At 46.6% G+C, this 20,800-nt stretch overlaps 1 protein-coding gene and 1 long non-coding RNA gene across 4 annotated transcripts in view; both read left to right on the top strand.

The window, feature by feature from the left end:
- LSAMP (limbic system associated membrane protein) overlaps nt 1-20,800 on the top strand; it is an 878,636-nt gene that overhangs the window by 766,152 nt on the left and 91,684 nt on the right. For all 3 annotated transcript variants that reach the window (XM_068697653.1, XM_068697642.1, XM_068697633.1), the window contains one exon: nt 17,608-17,733. In XM_068697653.1, the coding sequence (XP_068553754.1) occupies nt 17,608-17,733 (126 nt within the window). The remainder of the gene's footprint in view (nt 1-17,607; nt 17,734-20,800) is intronic.
- LOC137863998 (uncharacterized) lies at nt 688-2,784 on the top strand. The gene is made up of 2 exons (XR_011101258.1): nt 688-1,030; nt 2,259-2,784. It is a non-coding gene; the product is annotated as an uncharacterized lncRNA (long non-coding RNA).

Below are 20,800 nucleotides of genomic sequence, written 5' to 3'. Positions count from 1 at the left end.
GTGAGCCAAGGCATGTGGGAACTTGCCCAAAATGAGAGCGAGTGAGTGGCAGGGCCTAGCTCTGAACTGCTGTAATCAGTAAAATATTCTATTTTTGATAACTTCCTTGTCTTCTCTGTCCCTTGACACCCCTGCCGCTCAGAATTTTTTAGCATACATAAGCATACATTTTGTAGCATATGTATTTTTTTCCACTTTTTTTTTATTCCCCAGTCGTTTTAAGTACCCCCAACCAAGGAGCTGGAGTAGGCACAAATTGACCACAGGTGGTGGGACGAAGGGACAGCCAAGATTGCTTGCATCTATTCATTCCTGATTAGTTATTCTATTCGGATTGTTTATTTTCTTTCATCTTCCCTTAAAAAAAAAATGAAGGTACAAGTACTAAATAGACGGGAACACAGGTGTAATAGGGGATAAGTTAGTTTTTTAGTAGTGTAGTCTTGTTGTGAAGTGTTCGCCATGAAATAGTGACCACTTTAAAATGCAGTCCTGTTGCCTTCTGCATTCACAGTGAGGAGGGCCAATTCTGGCCAAGTTTTCAAGAGTGTAGATGTCAAGAGCACAGAGGAGGTGCTTCAGGCTAATTGGGGAGCTGGATATCAAGTTTTTCTCTAGCTAACTGCAAGCTGTATAGAGATCCGTCTCAGATGAAGGCTGCCTGTAGTCATTACCCTTAGCCATACTGTGGAATAGGGTGGAATGAGCACTGGTCTAGTTCAGTCTTTGTGCTGGAGTGAGTACTCGTGCAGGGGCTGTGTCCTCTTTTATGTTCAGATTTGTCAAGCCAAGGAGTACCTCTCCTGTGTTGTTTTTTTTTCTACATCTTTCAGGCACTGCAGCAGACCTGGATAAATTGTTCCATTGACTTTGTAATCTTAGTGGTGCTAAGGTGGACGTCTCTTCCACCACATGGTGCCTTCATAATTTGTCTAAAACTTTACTTTTCCACCGTGCAATTTGCCTAGGTCCCAGGGATTTTGCCATCACCTTCCATTTCTTCAGCACTGCTCTTCAGCATATTGATTGCGTGAGTGTCAGCGTTCTTCCCTCTTACTCAGTGTGGTTTATTGGGCCTCAAATGAGGGAAGCATTATCTTTGAAACACTATTAAAGTCGATATACTTTAACCTGTCTACAAAAACAGAGATGAGCTAATGTGCCATCCCCAGAACTGATGCCTCCTAGATTGTGCCTTAAATTACATTTGTACCTTGTTAATAGCAGGCCAAGCTGCTTTAACATTTACGTATCTAGAATTTAGACAACGCATGTTTTTATGTTCATCAGTGCTTTAAGAAACTTGATCTAAAAGTTGCACACCCATTCTGTCTAAAAAGGTGTGCAGGTCTCTTCAGACCCATGATCTTGCCTAATTGTCAGCTTTTTCTTTTTTTTTTTTCCTCAGTAGAGCTAATTAACTTGTTCGGTTCTTTTCTGCCCCTGTACCTAATCCCTGCATATCCCTTTTTGTTCATCTGCCCTGATGGATGTTTGCAGCTCCTCCCAGTTGAGCATCATCCCCAGCTTTCATTAGAGAGCTACTTCTTCAGGCTCATTAATGAAGATGTTAAATGAAAGCAGACCTCACACAGATTCCTGCAGCACCTCACTTACAACTACTTACAACTTTGCTCTTACATGCCCCTTGTCGTTATCCCTTGTTTATGGTTCTTCAGGCAATTTCTAATCCGTGACAGTGCTCCTAACCCAAGACAGATTGAATTAAATTTGCTAGCAGGAGTTCATGAAGCACAGTATTAAACATTAAGCCCTCTGAATTCCCTTCAACCCTGAATTTTAAAAACAATCTAAAAATAGCATCATAGGCCATGCATAGAGCATACTAGACCCTCACAAGTTACAGGGTTGGGGTTTGAGAATGGGTGATAAATATTGTTGGCTTGATGAATCTGGAAGACTGCCCCATCCCAGGTCTCATCATCTCCAGAATAGGCATTGCTTGAGTTACAACTTCAGTCCTGAGCTACCTGATTCAGAACTTCCATCCGGTTTACAATTCACACTGTTTTTCCCCATTGAATTAATAATTTATTCACTGGTGAAGGCAGTAAGGTAAATATGGGCTTAGTCCTTCTTCTTGCTCCAAAAGTGAATTCCAAACTCGGTGCTACAGTGCAAGGTGAGAATTGCACCAGTGAGGTTCCCATTCTGATCTAGTTCATGAAAAAAACGCATTTTGGTACTAATCTTTCCCTGGTGATCAATTAGTTCATCACTGCTCTTTATTTTCCTAGATTTCCTTCAATCTGCTGACTCTCCAAGGGCATTACTTTGAAGGAGTCCCAAGGGGTCAGTATATAGGAAGGGGAGAGAAAAACTAGCAGAATTTCCTAAGACCATTCCTAAGACCAACGCAAACTGAAATGGATCAGTGGTCAGCCATGTACTGCTGTGAACGATGATTCAGAATAAAACTCTGAAAGCAGTGATCAGAAGAAGTGAGAGAGCTTCCCATTGGCAGATCAGTTTTGCCGGCGTCAAAGTGTTTTGCAGGAGCGTGGTGATGCAACAAATTTTTTTGACAGACGAGTGTCACAACAAATCATTTTAACTTCCTCGTTTCATTTTGCTAATGTCAAAACGTTTAACTGCAAATGAGGCAAAAACGTTTCATTTTGACTGTATCATTACATTTAATTTTGTTTAGATTGGCATGTTAATTTTGATACCGTATATTTATACCTAATGTTGCGAATTGTTAGGAAGCAGTAGGAAAGAACCCTCCTTTCCACGCTCTTGAAATACAGACTTCAAATGTTTGCAGAGTTGGTATTTAATCATCAATCGCATTTTCTCGCTGGGGTAAGTATCCTACCCCACGGTGGCAAGAGGCAGCCTCCAAATATTTCTGCCAGGGCTGCTTTCCTCTGAGCCCCGTGTACCTGCTGAATTCTGCGTGCCTTGTCACATGTAATTAGCAGCTGTTGAGTGAATTGATCGGTTAATTTCCATCTCGCACTCAGATGCATTTAATCCATTAGCTGATGATTTGCAGAGATTTTTTTTCTTTCCCGAATATTTCCTCACCTGTGTTTTATCAATAGTTAAATTGATTGGGTCACCCGTTACTCACTGCTTGTCCAAGCCCTGTTTCTTTGTTTGCCTCTTTCTTTACCATGTGGTATTTTAACGAGCAGTTGGCACCTCAGTTATTTAAATGTCATCATGAATGTCACCTCTTTTCATTTATTTATTAATCAGCATACCTACTATTGAATGGTATTTCCAAATAAAAGTCTTTCTTCCTTTCTGTAGCCTCTAGCGTGATCCCATCATTGCTTCACAATGCCATTATCAGTTCCTTGGCTAGACCCAGCTACAGGCGAGCCTTCTTTGAGGTGTTCTGGGCTCCTCAGCAGTTCCAGGAGAGCAGGTTGGTCACGGCTGTTTATAAACGGCTTTTTGAGGCAGGAAATTTTCCAGCTAATAATGTTTCCTCTGCAAGGTATCATGTCTGCAAATTAGGTTTTCTAAAAGTAGGCCTGGATTACAGCACCGGTCTTTGCAAAAGAGAAAAAAAAAAAAAAAAAAAAAGAAAAAACTTGGTCAAACTGCAGAGCGGTGAGTCTGAAATTCTGGGCTGTTGCACTTCTATTGTGACAATAACCCAAAAGCTCAAGTAAGACCGAGGCTAATGGTGCATTAAATATTGTATGCAGACGTACATGGCTGGGGCATTCCTTGATCCAAAGTCTTGGGAGAGAGAAGAGGCAGAAGAGGAGGAAAAAAAGAGGGTAAAGAGGGGTGGAACAAGCATCTCAGAGCCACGAGATAGCTTGCTGGCAGCAAGGCAGTATATGTGGGCATGCTTCTTGCAGGCTTGTGCTTCTTCTGTGTCCTCCTTACCTGTGTTTTTGTTACCATATTTTTATTCAAGAAGGTCTTTTCAAGATTAATTACACGATTTGTTCTCCATTTTGTCAGTCACCTGCTGGTTCTGCCTTGCCCTCCGTTCCCCCTTCTCCAGCCCCCAGTATCTTTTGCGTCCATTGCTACCTGTTTCTTCATAAAATATTCTTTATTCTTTGAATTTCTCTATGAAATTTGTGTGCACAACTCTGGCATGCAATCACAAGTAACGATTCCTGTTGAATTCCTTGCTTTGCAGCTTTTTCTCTGGGTAAATGGACCTGCTCAAAGCTCTCTGCATCCTTCAGCTAAGATAGTACTGGGCTCTGCAGCATAGGATCTCTTGGTGTGACAGAGCAGGGCAGCTTGCTGTCAGTTTTTTGGCTTTTCTCAGTTCATCTCAGTACCAACCCTTCTGTGTAGGCAGCCTTGCTCCTCAGCTCACCCTTCTTGCTCCGCATTGCAGGCTGAGCTAAGCTCCAGCTTACCTTCTCACCCCCAGGTCCTTCACCGAGTCATCTTCCCCCTTCCGTCTGTGCCTCCCAAGAAGCCTGTGCACCTCAGGAAAGCAGAATCAGCTGTCAGGAGGGTTACGTTCACTACACGCTGCCTGTACTTCCCCTGGGAAATTGCGAGGTGTCCTCAGAGTGAGAAAAGTTGGCAGCCACCAGTTTGGATCGTTTAAACTAAGTTGCACAAACCCGCAGATCACAACTCCTGGAAAAGAAATGCCCACTTTGCTCAAACGAGGGACGTCTCTGTGATTTCCCAGTAGGTGAAGCACAGCTTCCACTGTGCAAACAGCAGAGCAGATTAAAGCTGCCCTCAACTTTAATACCGCGCCGCAGCCTGAGGGCACTACAGCTGATCTGATGTGGGGACCAGTCAGATCAGAACGGAGCCTGGCTCAGTGGGCTCCCCGTGCTCATTTCCTATCAAATTGAAGGCAGCCAACAGAGCTGCACTGTGCAGCTCGGGGGACCACAGGCAGGACAGCTTTGTCTTGGCTGCTTGGCAGTTCACAGACCACCAGCCAAATGAGAGCTCTCGAAGAGGCAGGAAGTTTCAGGAGCAAAATGCAGTATAAGTGCTCATTTCTCCTTCTTGGGAGGAAATCCCTCCAGTAATCCTGCCCAACTGGTGCTGTGCTTCCAGCTTCAAACTCAGCAGAGTTTTATCTCTCTCTCAGCTTTCTATCACAGCACCCCTCTGTTCCAGAGCTGTGGTTTCCATCTCCGCTGTCCATATTCCCCCAGCACTGCAGTGCTGACCACGTTCAGCACCTTTTGCCTCCTCTCACACCATGAATGTTTCCCTGTTTGTTGTCAGCATCTTCCTTCCACGTGTCAATGGCTGGCTTGAGGCACAAAGAAGCACATCTGCACTGCTCCCCTTGGATGTCAGCGAGTCTCTTCCCTGCGTTTCTCCTTCTTGAACCAGGTCTCTGTCGATCTCCTTGCATTCTGCAGTGCAGCTGGGTGGGTGTCTCGAATCCAAAACGAGTTTTCCTGCCCAGCGTGAGGGGGGAGCACCTCTCCTTCCCTGGTGTCACTGCTTCCCTTCGGAGGTAACTAATAAATTGCTCCGAGTCTTTAAATGGGCTGTTATTTCTTCCTTCCATCAGCACTCTCACTCTTAACTCTCAGTGCAGCTTCAGCTTCAATGAATTTATTGGCATGACAAGGTACACAGGTGATGCCAAAGTTGACAACTTAATTCATCAAGTGCTACTGTCTTTCTCTCATTTGCAATCTTCTGTCACTCCTTTCCTTTTTCCACTTCCTCAGCTCACCTTTCCCTCTGTCTGTCTGGCCGTGTCTGTGTTTCTGTCTGACGTCCTCTCCCTCCCTCTCCCTCTAATAGCCTCCCCAGGTGATAGTTAGCTATCTCAGGCTCAAGACAGCCTGTCTCTCTTGACAAACGGAGCCGTCAGTCAGAGGGGGAAAGGAATCGGGCTTTGCAGTGCGTTACCTACTTTCTTCTCTCTTTGCAGCATGCGTGGGATCGGGGGTTGAGGGCAGCAGCCTTCAGCCCGGCTTACAGAAGCCACGCTTGCTTTAAGGCTGGTTTGGGACTGCGGAGGAGTGAGACGTTGTGTCACGGGAACAGAGGAAAGGAGAAATGGCCATCAATCCCAAATGTGTTAAGGCAGGTAGAAATATCATTTAAGAAGTCCAGCATCTTGACAAAATCCCCCCAGAGGATAAGGCCTCTGTTAAACAGAGTAGCAAATGATCTCTCCTCCTCACCCCCCTGGTCCCATAATCCTGTGTTGGCATGGCAATTGCCAAAGTGTATAAAGAAAGAGACAGATCCCTCAGGTATCTGTCAACACTAGATAGAATCTACCCAGGACAATGTGTGTGTGTGGTATTTAATCCTCCATACATCAAGCGTATGCCCAGGATATGGTGTCACACTGTATTTGCGCCGCATCCCTTGTGCCTATTTGTCATGAGTGTCTGTGCCTGATCCAGTGGCAGGTTGATCCATAGTGTGATGCCATCTCGCTTATATCTCTGCTTTTCCTTTAGGCTTTGGCAGAGTTTTCATCATTGTGTTCTGATGCAAAATTTCTTCTATTTTTATCGCTCTTCATACTTTAAGGAAATCAGTTTTGCAGGCTCCAGTATATCATGACCATCAGGAGAGAAAGCGTAGGAGCGCATCCCTCTCATCCATCAGTATCCCTAACTATATTGATTACACTTTTATTCCTTTTTTCAGTTTGTGCAGAGTTTTGTGGGCCTTGCTATTTCCCTTGGATCTATGAGCAACATGGCTGACTCTCCCTATTTGCATTTTGGAAAACCAGTTTAGAAGCACAGAATGGCTTGGGTTGGAAGGGACCTTAAAGCCCAACCAGTTCCACCCCCCTGCCATGAGCAGGGACACCTCCCACCAGCCCAGGTTGCCCAAAGCCCCATCCAGCCTGACCTTGAGCACCTCCAGGGATGGGGCAGCCACAGCTTCTCTGAGCAGCCTGTGCCAGCACCTCACTGCCCTCATAGTGAAGAATTTTTTCCTGATAGCTAATTAAATCTTTTTTAGGAATCCTTCCCCAGCTTTCCTGTAGGCCCCCTTTAGGTACTGGAAGGCCACTATAAGGTTTCCCCAGAGCATTCTCTTCTCCAGGCTGAACAACCCCAACTCCCTCAGCCTGTAAAAGAATGTTTTATTTTCTATTAGCAAAGAAGAATCAGAATCTGCCTTGGGTTTGCGCTTTTTGCTGTGCCAGTGAAGTTTGCAGCATGACAATTCCTCAGAGGGAACTCCCTTTAACAGTGTGAGGCTTTGGAGAAATTCTTCCCCTACCCCTCCTGCTGATGGTTTGGAGCTGTAGAGGTGAAGGCATCACAGCTGTCGCAACACCAGTCAGGTGCCAGTCACTGGGGATGCCATACATCTTGCACATGGTGTTTCACTGAGAATAAGGACAAGTGGCTCTCAGAAAGGTGGCCTGACTTACTCAAGGTTATAGGAAAAGCGTGGAGCACACCAGTCGCAGAACCTGGGATCCCAGGCCTACCAAGTCATTCCTCTCCTCAGTTTTGGGTAGGACTGCTTATCCTGCTAACTGGGATGTTAGAGGTGCTCATATGCAGACATGCTGTTACTGCAGAGATGTGATTTGTGTTTTCCATTGGGCTTAGCTTTTGATCCCTTGCTGTGATGGAAGCATACGTGGTTTTGATTAGCATTTTTTGTCTTTTGAGCAATAGGGGGAATCACCTCATTCCTGCTCTTCAGCCAGTAGTGCTAGATTTCTATGGTGGGGAGATTTTTCTTACAAAACTTTAGACAAAAGGTGTCTGTAGAGCTGTTGCCTCAGCCTAAGGGTGCTGGAGATCTTTTCTGGATGAAACCTTATCCTCCTAAAAGACCAATATCTACCTATTTTTTCTCAATTTGATACTCACTATTCTGAAACTTCTTACAAAATCCTGCTGCTGCTTTCTTGTAAACACCCAGTCTTCTGATATACCATTCTGAGACATGGTCCCATCCTCTCAGGATGATCTGGGTGGGTAATTCCTATCAGCTCCAGTGGAATTTGCATACCCAAGGCTCTGGTCCCTTCTACCTCTTCGCAGTCCTAGCACATAATATGCTAAGTACCTCTGTTTGCTAACGCTGCAAAAACACCAGAAAGAAAAAAAATTAATAATAATCCTGTCAATTTTGAAGAGTTCAGACTTGAACTGGGGGAAAAGGGACAGGCAGCGTTTTTATGTGCCTCGATAAAGTTGCAGGTTATAAGGAATAAGCCTCGTGCCTGGCCGTCTGGGAGAGATTTTCCTTTAATTGAAATGGCACCAGTAATGTGTTTACAGAGCAGAGCTCCTGGAATCCATCCCTCACATCCCTTGCGGTTGTCTGCGCATACGCAGCGTGTCCTTACCACACGGCGAAGCTGGGAAAACAAAAACAGTGGGAAACTTCCCAGACCTCAAGGTGCTGCTGCACGTGGCTGAACCGAAACAGAGCGCTCTTTCTTCTGGCAGGGAAGCTCGGGTAGCAGAAACTCGCCTCCCCAAGAAACCTCGCCTCTCGGTCGGTTTGTGGGAAGGAAGTCACCGCAATTACATCTCAGCTCCAGCCAGCTGCTGATTTTGTCTGAAGATGCCTTCACTTCAGGAGCACGCGATTTGTTTTCTCGTCTTTTCTGCTGGATCAGATTTGTCCAGAGGAGCGTTTCTGACAGAAGGGATTCTTTGCCTTGAACTCTCTGTCTCTCCCTTCTCAGATGGCTGATGATAACATTGTGGCCTTTAGAAAACGCGCTGCTGCAGCTCTCCCCGAGCTCAACAATAGCTAACAATTGAAGGTCTCGCAGCTGGCATTTCATAGCCGCGTGTGTTGAGGAAGGCCACCATCTGTGGATCCAGCAATAGTGACAATGCAGGAATGCGCTGAGCAACCCAAGCTGAAAAAAATGTGGAGTTGCACTTTGAGTCTTTTTCGTGCTCGGAATTCGCAACTTTTTGGAGATGAGGCTTTGGCTCAGGTTCATTTTTGGCGGGGCTTTCAGCATCAGAAGAGGCAGCTGCTCTGTGCTAAATCTTCTTATTGCTGACCTGACTACTCAGTAATGAGCTATGGTGGCTTCTGTTATAGACAGTCATCATTCATTGAATTGGACAAAGTGAGTCTTCTTTCTGGGGAAACTGTGAATCACGCAGGAGTGAATTTTATCCAAAGTATGTAAAGGTTTGAGTATGGGATTTTTTGCATTGGTCTCTATACTTTGTACTAGAAACAAAGCCAGCAGTCCCAAAATACTACACTACTTTTGTACTTCTCCTAGAAGCCTGAAAGCAATCTTAAAAGGTGGTTACAACAAGCTGTCCCACTCCATTTTGCTCATTCCAATGCGCAAGGAAGGAAAGCTGGTTAGTAAAAGCTGGTTTACATCTACCACGTGCATTTGATTGGAGTGAGAGGCTCGTCACGGAGAAGCTGTCTGTCTCGGTTGAAACGGAGCCAGATCCTTGGGTGTGCGGTATGCACAAGACACTTAGAGCATTGTATGCACCTCCCTGTGGTTTATCGCAGAGGCTGTGGGATATACCATGGGCGGCCAAAGGAATCCGAGAACAGAGCTTGAAGAGAACTGCCTTTTCAGCCAGGCTGTAGATTTCCATCTGGTGGTCCATGAAGGCTGTTCTCTTCTGTCTCATCTGTCCCGAAAGAGCTGAACGTAAGCAAAAGTATACAATCTCAAAAACAAATCAATAAACAAACAAACAAAAAGCAAACAAAAACAAACAAAACACTTTGGCTGTGTTTCTCCTGACCATAAATTTGTGATGGACAACCTTGTCTTCATCCAGAGTGGGATGTCAGCTGAAACTAACTTCCTCCCCTGCTTTCCTAATCAGGAAGTCCTAGTCATCTTCATAACTCATCGAAACCTGCTCTGTGAACCTGTACCTCTTGCCCTGGAATGACATTGGCTTTTCTCTGTGTTTTCTTCCCATGCCTTGGCTTGTGCTCTCTAGTCTACTTCCCGAAAAAAGTTGATAGGCAGCAACTAGACTGCAGGGACTCAGTTAAAAAGCCATAATCTGGCTTTTTTTCTTTTTTCTTTCTCTTAATTGTCTAATAAAGCATTCCTGTTCTAGTTGCAACGCTTCCTGAAACCATCACCCATTCTTGCTTTAAAAGAATTTGTCCAAAGGCCATTAACATCAAAGGAGGAGCTCCCTGGGCTTTGAATCAAGCCCAAAAAAGGCTGTACATTAGGATTTGCTGAATCCCATGTACATCCAATGCATTTAATATTTCTATGAAAACTTTTTTCCTAACAAAACTCTTGAGGGTGCATTTGGAGGACCTGGACACCGAGGAGATTTTTTCTCACCGAATTTATCTTCCAGGATGGTGGACTATATCTGCAGAAGAAAAGATCACGTATTATGTCAGTCCTGCATGTAAATGCTTCCAGGTTTTAAAACAAAGGGTCTGAGGGAAAACATAAACACACTTGAAGCACAAAGACCAAATGCTGTGTACATCTGTGGCCCTTGAAGTGCTTGGGATTAGGCAGCGGTCCAAGGGTTAATCCCTTGGGATGAGCGTGGCAAGCACTTCTGTTGTTGCTTACACATGTCCTGCGAACAAGGCTGTGCTTTCACAGCAGGCTTCTCGAGGAGGGCTGGTTAGAAAGCACTTGCAGGCCGTTTTTCAAGCTGAAAGAGCCCAAACAGCACCAATGGCAAACGCAGAGAGCTGTTGTTTAAGGAGACGAATGAACCACAGATAAGCGGATCACTGCAACCCCGGTGTAAATTTGATGCATTAATTGGAAAGAAAAGAAATGGCGTAGCAAGGAACCAATACTTCATATGCAGAGGTCCAAATCTGGAGATAAGGGGCTATCAGGCACATGTCTGGCTTGTGCTTTGTGCTCAGCATGCAGCTGGGAACCTGCTGTCCTGATTTGCACCAGAAGAGGAGGGCTGGTTACCCCTTTTGGTAGGGAGACAACAGAAATCCTAGGGGAAATGGTGTCAGCATGGGACCGGGGCTGGGGTTCAGGCCTGGAGCTGGAACTGCGTTAGGGAAAAAGGCTGGAGTCTGGATTTAAACCTGAGGCACTGGGCTCAGAGCAGGACTGAGACTGCTTCTACCCCCGTCCCACAGCATCACATCAGCGCGCTGAGAAATGAGGTTGGCTGGAGACTGGAGATATTTTCTTCTCTCTGTTTCTCTCTCAGTCAGGAAGTGGAATAATTTCTCTCTTGACAATTTCGTGGAGACAAGTTTGGAAAAAAAAAAAAAAAAGGTAAATCGGTGGAAATGAACGTAAGCAGTAGAGCCCGGTTCTGTGCTGACTTCTCCAATGGCTGACAGCTAGAGTAGCCCAGCCATGCTGGACATTACACCCCATGCTTCTCCCTGCAAGGAAACAATGCACCGAGAGAGTTTGCCATGCAATTTTACATGGAAAAATAGCCCGGGCACTTAAATGTGTATCAGATGAGGCAGAGCTTTCCTCTGGATGAAAAGGTTTGGCTTGTCAGCACCGACTCTCCTCGAATGCAGCGAGGTCTGACATGTTCCTGGGGGGGCTTCCCACCCAGCTTTGATTTACAGCATCCTGCTTGCTCCCCTGCTCCCAGCCAGCGCACTCGGCGCCGTCCCCGTTTGGATTTAAATCATTTCCTCTGCGGCATCCCGGCGGGTGAGGCTCAGCTGCACGAAGAGGGAAGCTCGCTCTGACATGAGGGCCAAGCCAGCAGCCCCCGTGCTCCCTTCAGCCCAGCTTCTCCGTGCTTCCAAGCGATGCTCGGGTGGAAATCTGGGAATCTGCCACCCTGGGGCACGAGTGGGCTGGTGGCTACAGATCTCTTCAGCGGTTCCCATGCTCTGGCTGGGGTGGGCTGTTCCCCAAAGGCTGCCAGGGATGGAAGTGATAAGACACCCCCCCATCAGACAGTAGAAAGAAACGGTTTTTGCACCTTGTAAAAGCGCTGCAGTGTGCTTGGAGAGCTTTTTTTCATTCCCAGGAGATTTAAAAAACACAACACAACACGAAACCGAGCCTTCAGCGTTTCCTTCTACTTCACCAGAGCCTTAAGGCCGCTGAGAGAGGCGCTAGCAGGGTGAAGCAAACCAAGCAGAGCAGAAAGTCAGAGGCGTTTTTCAGAGTCCGCTCTCTTCAGGGAAGTTCAACAACTTCAGTCTCTGCCCTCCTGCCCCGGTGACAGCTTCATCCCTCTCTGGTTGAGGCTCCAGCATGAATCAGACCGTAAAGAAACACATCTCGGCTCTCATGTTGCATTTCATCTGTGAAGTGCTTCCCCAACATTAGCATGCCACGTCCCAAAGGGTGTCTGGATTTTACTTTGCAGCCCTCCCCATGCGGCTCTAAGCAGCAACAAGCTGTTCCTTGTCACTGCTGCAGAAAGCTGCCATTAGCCTGCTGCACACCGAAGAGGGAAATTAAACCATTTGGTTGTGTTTAGCAGCTCAGCCCCTTCTTCAAGCCCTCTCTCCCCACTCCCGCTTTGCCTAAACAATGACTAATGAGGCCAATTTGCTGTCAATTAATTGCCCCAGGAAAGGACCCCTGATTGTGGAGAGCAAGGTGGCAGCTCTGAAGCATTCAAGGGCCTTGCGGTGGTCAGCATCCCCCCTGCCTCTGCCTTAGGGCCTATTAGCCTCTTTGTGTTTGTTGCAAAGTGCTGTTAATTGGGAGCTGGGGACAAGGAAATGAGAACTCTGGAGGCTAATTGATAGGCACCTGCGGAGGGCTTTAGTGGCTGCAAAGTTCCTTTGACTTCGGAGAGAAGTCCTGAGGTTTGCTTTTTGCCCTGAAAGCGAGGGGCTCCTGCGGATCAGTGGGTGGGAGTCTTATTTTCTCCAGCAGATGGGGGTCCTGATTGCCAATAGAGAGGGAAGTAAACAGACCGGAGGAGGTAACTAACTAATGGGGACGTGTGGCAGGGCTCGTGGTAACTTTCTTGCCTGTATTTGAGGCACCCTTCTTGGGACGAGCAGTTAGATAATGGGCTGTTGGGCTTTCTTCTTTTTGCTGCTGTTTGCTTCTCAGGTAGGTTAAATGGCTTTTGCTGTATTTTAGCTCTCTGGGGTAGGAATTACTTTTTTTTTTTTTTTTTTAATGTGTTTTGTGACTTATTGACAAAACACCTGAATGTTGTGATTTCAGAACGGGGAGCAGCTGCTCCAGAGTGTAGGACTGCAACTCCAAGTCCTAGGCAGAGCCCCGTTAGCTAAAAGGGAGCAGCCAGGCAGTCTAGCTGCGAACCAGCAAGGCTGGCCTTGATGCTTTCTTATTCCATCCCCTGTTGCACTCCTGGAAAGGTACTCGGGAGCTGGCCTCCTGGCTGCGAGCTCACATCTCTTAGCAGCGGGCTGACTCATTTCCTAGGAGATTAGAGGTGTAGCATCACTCATTACCTACTTCCATAGCCTGAAATGATAACGCTGACCTGGCCCACGCAATCCCAGCTAATATCTCAGGAGGAGTTTTGAGCTCTCAAGGGTTTTGGTCATAAAAGGTAAGGATAACAACAACAGATGTTGTGCTTTCTCTTGTTTGTGGTTTCCTTGCTGCCTCCTGTATGCGGCCCCTGGCTTGTAATAACTGCTGTAGTGGGTGTTTTTGAGACACAGTAATGTTTTGTGGAAACAAATCACTTGCTTTCATCTTGAGAGCAACAGTGATTGCGCTGGGGGAGCGTGCTCTATTTTTCATGTCTCCGTCTTTCTTATTATTTAAATTAATGTGAGTTGCAGTTGTCATGAAAGTGAAGGATTGACAGCAATTAACTTGCACAGGCTCAGTGCAAGGCAGGTTCTGTGCAGCCCTTTCCTACCTAGTTCTGTCACTGCGCTGTGCCTTAGAGTTGAATTTCGACGCCAGCTCTGCCCTTGCCCCCCTTCTGCCTTGTGGCCCCCTGCTCTTCCAGATTGGAGTTTCCCAAGAAGAATGGCTGCTGGTTAGTTTGGTATTTGTTATTTATTACCAGTGGCATGCACGAGGAGATGCTGAGCTGGCCTCAGACTTGTCCAGTAGATGTGAAACATAGAAGAAATAAGTTATACAAGTTTCAAGCCATTCTTCCCACAGCTTGTTTCTAGCTCTCCAGAATCTGTCCCTGCTTCCCGTGCTGTGGTGGCTCTGCTCGTGCTAATGGCTCACAGAGGCCAGGCACGAGGTTTCTCCAGATGAGTGTCACCCAGAAGATGCCTGGGCAAAAGGAAGCTGTGACACCCCAGAAGTTCCTGGGCCCTGCAGATTTTTTTTTAATTTTTTTTCTCAGCAATCACACTTCCAGCAGTCTGGAACCGTGAAAACATCACACAACCCACACATGGGCAAGAAATAATAAGGTCAAAGCTTCTCATTTCAAGACTGTCCTAAAAAGGTGTGTGCAAAGTAATGACAAGTGCCAAGGAGGCAATGCTAACTGTTGCTAGTGCTGACAGTTTCAGCATTTTAAAATGCTGCCTTGACACCCTGAAAATTAAGTGTCTGACTTTTTTATTATTATTATTCTGAGAGAAATTACTGTCCACTAAGATCTGGTCACTTTTAATGCCGGCTGGCTTTTAAACAGACTAAAATGAACTGTGTTTTTTTTTTGTTCTGTTTTGTTTTGTTTTTTAATTCACAGAGAGATTATTTCCTACCCTATTCCCCTCCCTCTCAGCCTTTCCTTGCCCTCCGACCAAGGTGGCAGCTGACGGCAACCAGCCATTACACTCCTAACAGGATTTCAGCCTTGAATGCCCTTCTCTGCCTCCGCTGAAAAGCCAGATACGTCCATCTGGCCACATCTTCCTCCTCTTGGGTATTTTGGTCTGCATGGCCAGATCTGTTTGTATTTTCTGAGTGTATTTGATGCGCTGCAAACTAAAATGACTTGACGGCTTTGGAAGGTGGCAGGGTGCACGTGTCCTCGCTGCAGCTCCGCTGCTGATGCCCAGTCGCGGCTTTGCCCGCTCAACCATTTGGTCGGGCATTGACCGCTCTGCCAGAGCCTCCATCTGCTAGACCTACTTCAGCTTAGCCCAGAACAGGCCTTTTCTTGGTTTTTGTGTGGCTTTTTTTTCCTGATGCGAACCCCAAGCTGTGGGCAGCTGAGCTCCACCCCAACTGCTCTCTCATTCCCCCTCCTGAAAGAGAAAGGAGGAGAAAATACGATGGAAAGGGCTCAAGGGTTGAGATAAGGAGAGGGAGATCGCTCAACAATTATCATCCCGGGCAAAACAGACTCAGCATAGGGAGATTAATGTAATTTATTACCTATTGCTAACAAGCTAGAGCAGTGAGAAACAAAAAATGAACAAACAAACAGAAAAACAAGAACCCCTTCCCCCCATCCACCCTCTTCTACCTCCTTTCCCCTGAGTAGGGCAGGGGAATGGGGGCTGCGGTCAGTCCCTGAGGCTTCATCTCCTCCACCCCTGCTCCCCGTGGGGTCCCTCCCATGGATGCCGTCCTTCCCAAACTGAGCCTGGGGGGCTGCCCACAAGCAGCAGCTCCTCAAGCACTGCTTCCACACAGCTCCATCCTATGGGGTCCATCCATCCCCCAGGAGCAAACTGCTCCAGCACGGGTCCCCCACAGGTGGGTGGCAGCTCCCCCCAGACCCCCTGCTCCTGTGGGGGCTCTCCATGGGCCCTGTTTTGCTCTGCAGAAAATCCCGGGTATAGGGGCTGTGGTAAATGAGGAGGCAGGAAATGGATCTCTCTTATCACCAGTGAAACTCTCGTGCACCCTTCAACGTGATGGGATCTAATTTTTGACATCATCGGTCTTTTCTAATAACGTTCGTTTTGCTTTGTTCTGTCCTCTCCGACCTCTCCCTTTGTGTGGGGATGCACGACTGATGGCTTACAGTGAATCACTGATGTAAAAATCTAGCAGGGCTTGTGTTTGTCAGGGGATGTCGAGCGAAAGGGGACAGTTTTCTGCTGTGCTTTGCTTTACCCGGTGCTGTGCTGCGAGGCAGATATCCCCGCTCTGAAATTCCTTCTCTCCTGGGAAGGGGACCCAGGTGCAGACAACTGTTTCCCCAACACGCCTTGCTTTGGTTGCTTCACCAGGAGCTCAGCCGTCAACTCAAGCTCCTGCACAGCAGACTAGCTTCCAAATTCCCTTCTCCTTCCCTCTTGGTGCCAGTTAGAGCAAGCTGCTCAGGGTTTTATCCAAGCAAGGTTTGCATATCTCTAGGGACAGAGATTCTACCTCCTCTCCGGGGAGCCAGTTCCTATCTTTAACCTTGCCAAAATGAAAGCTTCTACCTCATTTCGAGTCAGAGTTTTGCCCACGTAGCAGCTCCTGTCTGCTGCTTTTTGCTGTTCGCCGTGCACCTCTGAGAACAGCCTGTCTGTCTGCTCTGCACCTTCCCACTAGGTGTTTGTCGACAGCAATAAGATCTTCACTCATCTTTCTTTCACTCTTGTGCTGTCCTTGTATGTCAAGTGCTTGCTGCCCTCTGAGTATCTTGGAAGCCCTCTGGCAGCCTTGCTCCTTCCTCTGTGTCAGTGGTATCCTTGTACTGGGCAGACCGAAATTGGGCTAGTGCTTGTGAGACAACATCTGAAGCACCGTATATATATATATAGAGAGAGAGAGAGAGAATCACTTTTTTTCCACTTACACAGCTATGCTCTTGCTAATATAACCCAGGATATGGTTGTTCTTTGCTGCAAGAGCACACCATTAATACGTGTTTAACTGTTGAATCCCCATATCTCCTGGGCTGCTCGATCCCACGGCTTTCACCCATCCAACACATACCAGGGTGGTTGAAGCTCCCCACCAGGGCCTGCCAAGAAGTGGGAAGGGGAGGTGGCTGTTTACTCTGCGGTAAGCAAAGCAGAAAATGATGTTGTTTCATTCCTCGCTACACACACGTTTGGATGCTGGGGAAAGGAAAAAATAAAACAAAATCAGAAGATTCCCTTTTAGCCAGACTCCCTTACCTCCTCCTGGGTGTGAAGCGTGGAATGGAGATGTGATGTGAGGAAGGAGAAGCAGCCACGGCCTGTCCTGCCCCAGGGAGAAGGCTTGGAGGCCTGCAGCCACCAGGCCCCCAGGCACAAAGCATCACAGGTGCCAAAAAGGCCGTTCATTTCTAGCTGTAGCTCCTTGAAGCAGACGTACCCCTGTAAGACAGCTCCCAGAAGAGAAAATTAAGGAAACTAGAGGAAGTCTGGTGCAGGAGGCTTTCCTGGAGACGCTGATTTGGTCTCCTCGTTGTGTGATTTTTGACGTGAGTTATGCTGGTTTCCCATCGCTGTTGGACTTTCTGGGGGTGCTGTGTCAGGTGCTCTCCCTAGTCGATGCTGGCTGCTTTCTCACAGCCGGAAGGCCCTGCTTTTTCAATGTTTCCTGGCTCAACTGCGACCTTGCCTGCGTCTCTGCTTCATTTTTCCTTTCCCCCTCCTGGCTGCTTCACCCCATGCATACTCCTGAAATCAGACCGCTGCTCCCTGTATCTTTCTCCATTCTTTTTTTTTTTACGTGCCTGCACCATCAAAAGGTTGTTGCACTTGAATTGATTTTCTTGTCTACTGAGAAGCCAGGACCTTGTACTTGGAGCACTGATACAGTTCAGAAAACCAGGTAGTAATGAGGAGCACAGCCTGTAAGAGGGGTTTGTGGCTGCCTCTGATTAATAAGTAGACAGGTTAACACGTCAGACCAGCTGTCCTCCAGAAGTAACAACGTCCAACTTTCTTTTGTCTTCACAGTTCCACCAAAGATCTCCAATATCTCCTCGGACATCACCGTGAATGAGGGCAGCAACGTGACCCTGGTTTGCATGGCAAATGGACGTCCTGAGCCTGTCATCACCTGGAGGCACCTCACCCCGACAGGTAAGTGACCCAACAGGACTGTACTGTGCTGATGATGTGCGAACTGTGCAGTAGTTTTCTCTTGCAACATTACTGAAAGTTTCAGTAGCAATTCAGGCAGCTGTAAAGAAGTGGCAAGGCTCATAAATGCACTGCAAGCATGTTTTGCAGCATGACCTCCAAAGCGATAACCAGGTTGTCCCAGGGAACAACTGAAATTACTTCAGTAGATGCTCTACAGAATTGGACTTGTAATTCTGTTTAGCTTTGGTCTTCATCTAGCTGTTTCAATCTCTACTGCTGGTAATGAACATCAAGGGGATGGAGAAAAAACACTGCTGGGGAGGGAGGGATTGAGAGACGGAGAAAGAGAGAAGGATTTCTGTTTAGACATTACATGGAAGAGTATCTTTCAAAAAAAAAAAAAAAAAAACAACACTGAGTTTGTTTCCCATTGATTTGCCTTAAAAGGGAGAGGAAAGTAATGGCACAGATGATATTATATTACTCTCCACTTTGTCAGACAGTGTTCCTGTGTTTTGTGAGTTGAATAAAGGAGGTGTTTGATCTGCAGGACGAGTGAAGAGCAGGGTGGAAGCAGAATTGTTCACCAGCGTTGTTCTGCTATCTAAGTGCACCTCCCATGTTTGAGGACATGGCAAGCTTGGAAGGAGAACGTCCTTTCAATAGTTAGACTCCATGGGGATAGCAGCTTGGGTTGCAAGGAAACTTTCATCCCTTAACAAGTTATCGCTGGGATGAGAACGAGAGGTGGACTTCTCTTCTTCTGCCTCATTACCTTTGAGGAGAGAGCCCTTTACTGGATTTCTTTTTGCCATCAGATATTTTTGTCATCTGACATGGATGGGGAAAGCATTCATTAGCTCTATATGAGAAACATTCTGTGATGTTCCCATATCTATCAAGGGTTAAAGAGGGCTTGAGGTGTGCAGAGTACAAGCTTTCTGTACGCGCTAGAGACAGTCCAGCTGTCTCACTGCAGTTCAACAGCTAGAAAAGGGAAGAGTTGCACAAAGAAGGTTAAAGAGAGATGGGCAGAACGAGATACTGGAACAGGGCCCAATCCCAGTGCTGCATCCAGAAGCACCCGGATTTGAGGTCTGTGGTTCAGACTGGGTTTATTCAAATTTCCTCTCTCATGCCTTCAGCCAAACCAAAGTCCTCCCGAGCTTTCGTGTATTGGAAAGCCAGATACGCAGTTTGTGTTTTTGGCCCATTTCTAGCAATACTGTAAGAAAGAAGATGGGTAAAGACTGCCAGGAAGAAGTGGGAAGGGCAGAGCCGATGGGGGGAACACTAATATTTAGTGATATCATTGTCACTACCTGACTTTCTGATATTTTCAGTATTAAGCACAGTTGTGCTATTGGCATATATGAGAAAACAGGTCCTATCTTTGTCACCTTTAATTATGTGTATTCAAAATTTTCTGACTTTGGCAGTTCTGCTCTTAGAGTTGATTTATTACTGAGTCGTTCATCCTACTGCTGCTTCAGTGTTTTGGTCATCCACCTCACTCTTTCTTGTATTTCAGTGGGAGATGCTCCCTGGCTATTCTGTGAGTGCAGCCTAATGTTGTCTGAATTAAGGGATTTACAAGAGGACTAGATTAAATCTTGATGAAAACTAGGGCCTGATACACATCAGCTGCATTGTTCAGCACAGCCATATGAAGGTTCTTGTCCTGACTCATTCATTTGGCTGCATGTTCTTGCCTTTTTTTTTTTTTTTCCCCAGTTGTACCGCCTTCTCCATTGTATCAGACAGACTTCTCTTTCTTCCTAGGGCTCCTCAGAGCATATTTCGACTCTGGCAATCCCTTCTGGTAAACAACAGGACTGGGGAATCCCACCCCCACTTCGATTCCAGTGTCGGTTTTCCGGGGTCTGTTTTTCAGTCTTCCAGCATGCCCCCCTCACACTTTTCCCCCTGTGCCATGTGTCTCAGAGGCATTGCCTTGCTAGCATCCATCAGTGCCATCTCACTGGCCCCCTTCCAATCCATCCTCAGACCACCCTTCCGCAGTGAATCCTAGCGAGCACCCCCCCCTCCTAAGCAGCTAGAGCTGGGGATGAAGGACAGGCAGTCCCCAGTCTGTCACTTCCACGTCTCATTGCATGTTGTACTCTCTCTCTTTCTGCATCTCAACCCATCTGTTATCTTTTACGCATGCAGAAGAACTGCTTTCAGCCAGACATCAGGTCTTCATGTAGCACGTAGCCCAGTAAGGCACATGGCCCAAAATGGGGGACACAAGGGTTTCTTTTAAATATTTTCCTTGAGGTTGACGATTAATACAAATCCCAAATCTATTCCAGAGCTGCTGCAGTTAGAAACATCTGTCTTATCTTGGAATCTCCTCTTTCCAGGATTGTGAAGCATTTTGGCTCCATTCATGCTGGTTTTGAGGACATCTGCTATGCATCAAAGAGCTATTTTAGACATTGTAAAGGTTTCTAAAATCTCTCTCTCTCTGTGGATCTTTTTGTGGTTAAACTCGTGACTGCAGAATTGGAAGACCGAGCATTATTGAGCTTGTGTAGGAGGTTTTGAATGGACAGGTTGTGAAATTAAACCAGCACTGGGGGGCGAGAGGGCCAAATTACTTTTTCTTTGTGCACTCTCCTGAAGGAGTTCATTAGCAAATTTGTCTGCTGTTTCTTTCATTCATTGATTTGGTCAATAGTGTTTGTTGGCTAATTACCTGAGTTAGAACCGCAGAAATGATTTATTTCTCGTTGGCTGGGAGGTGGAAGATACAAATGCAAAGGGAAAGCAGCGTAGCTCCTTATGCAAAGAAGGCAGGGATGCATGCAATGGTTCATTTAAATGCTGCTGGGCCTCAGGAATGATCGTAGCCCACTCACCTCTCTAGGAAGTAGAATAGTCACTTTAAAAAATACTGCGTCCCTTCCTTTGCTGGTCCTTCAGTGAGTAATTGAACGAGGCATTTTTCAACTGTAAGGCCCCAAGCCCTGAAAAAATCCATAGGAAAACCTCCTGTCCTTCCCCTGTGAGATAGCTGAAGTGTGGCTGTGGTTGTTGACTGTAGTGCTGACACCTGGGG

This window comes from Anas acuta, chromosome 1 (assembly GCF_963932015.1).
Source record: "Anas acuta chromosome 1, bAnaAcu1.1, whole genome shotgun sequence".
NCBI classification, from domain to species: Eukaryota; Metazoa; Chordata; class Aves; order Anseriformes; family Anatidae; genus Anas; species Anas acuta.
The sequence above is the reverse complement of the archived record's forward strand: the minus strand, read 5'-3'. Positions and strand labels throughout refer to the sequence as shown.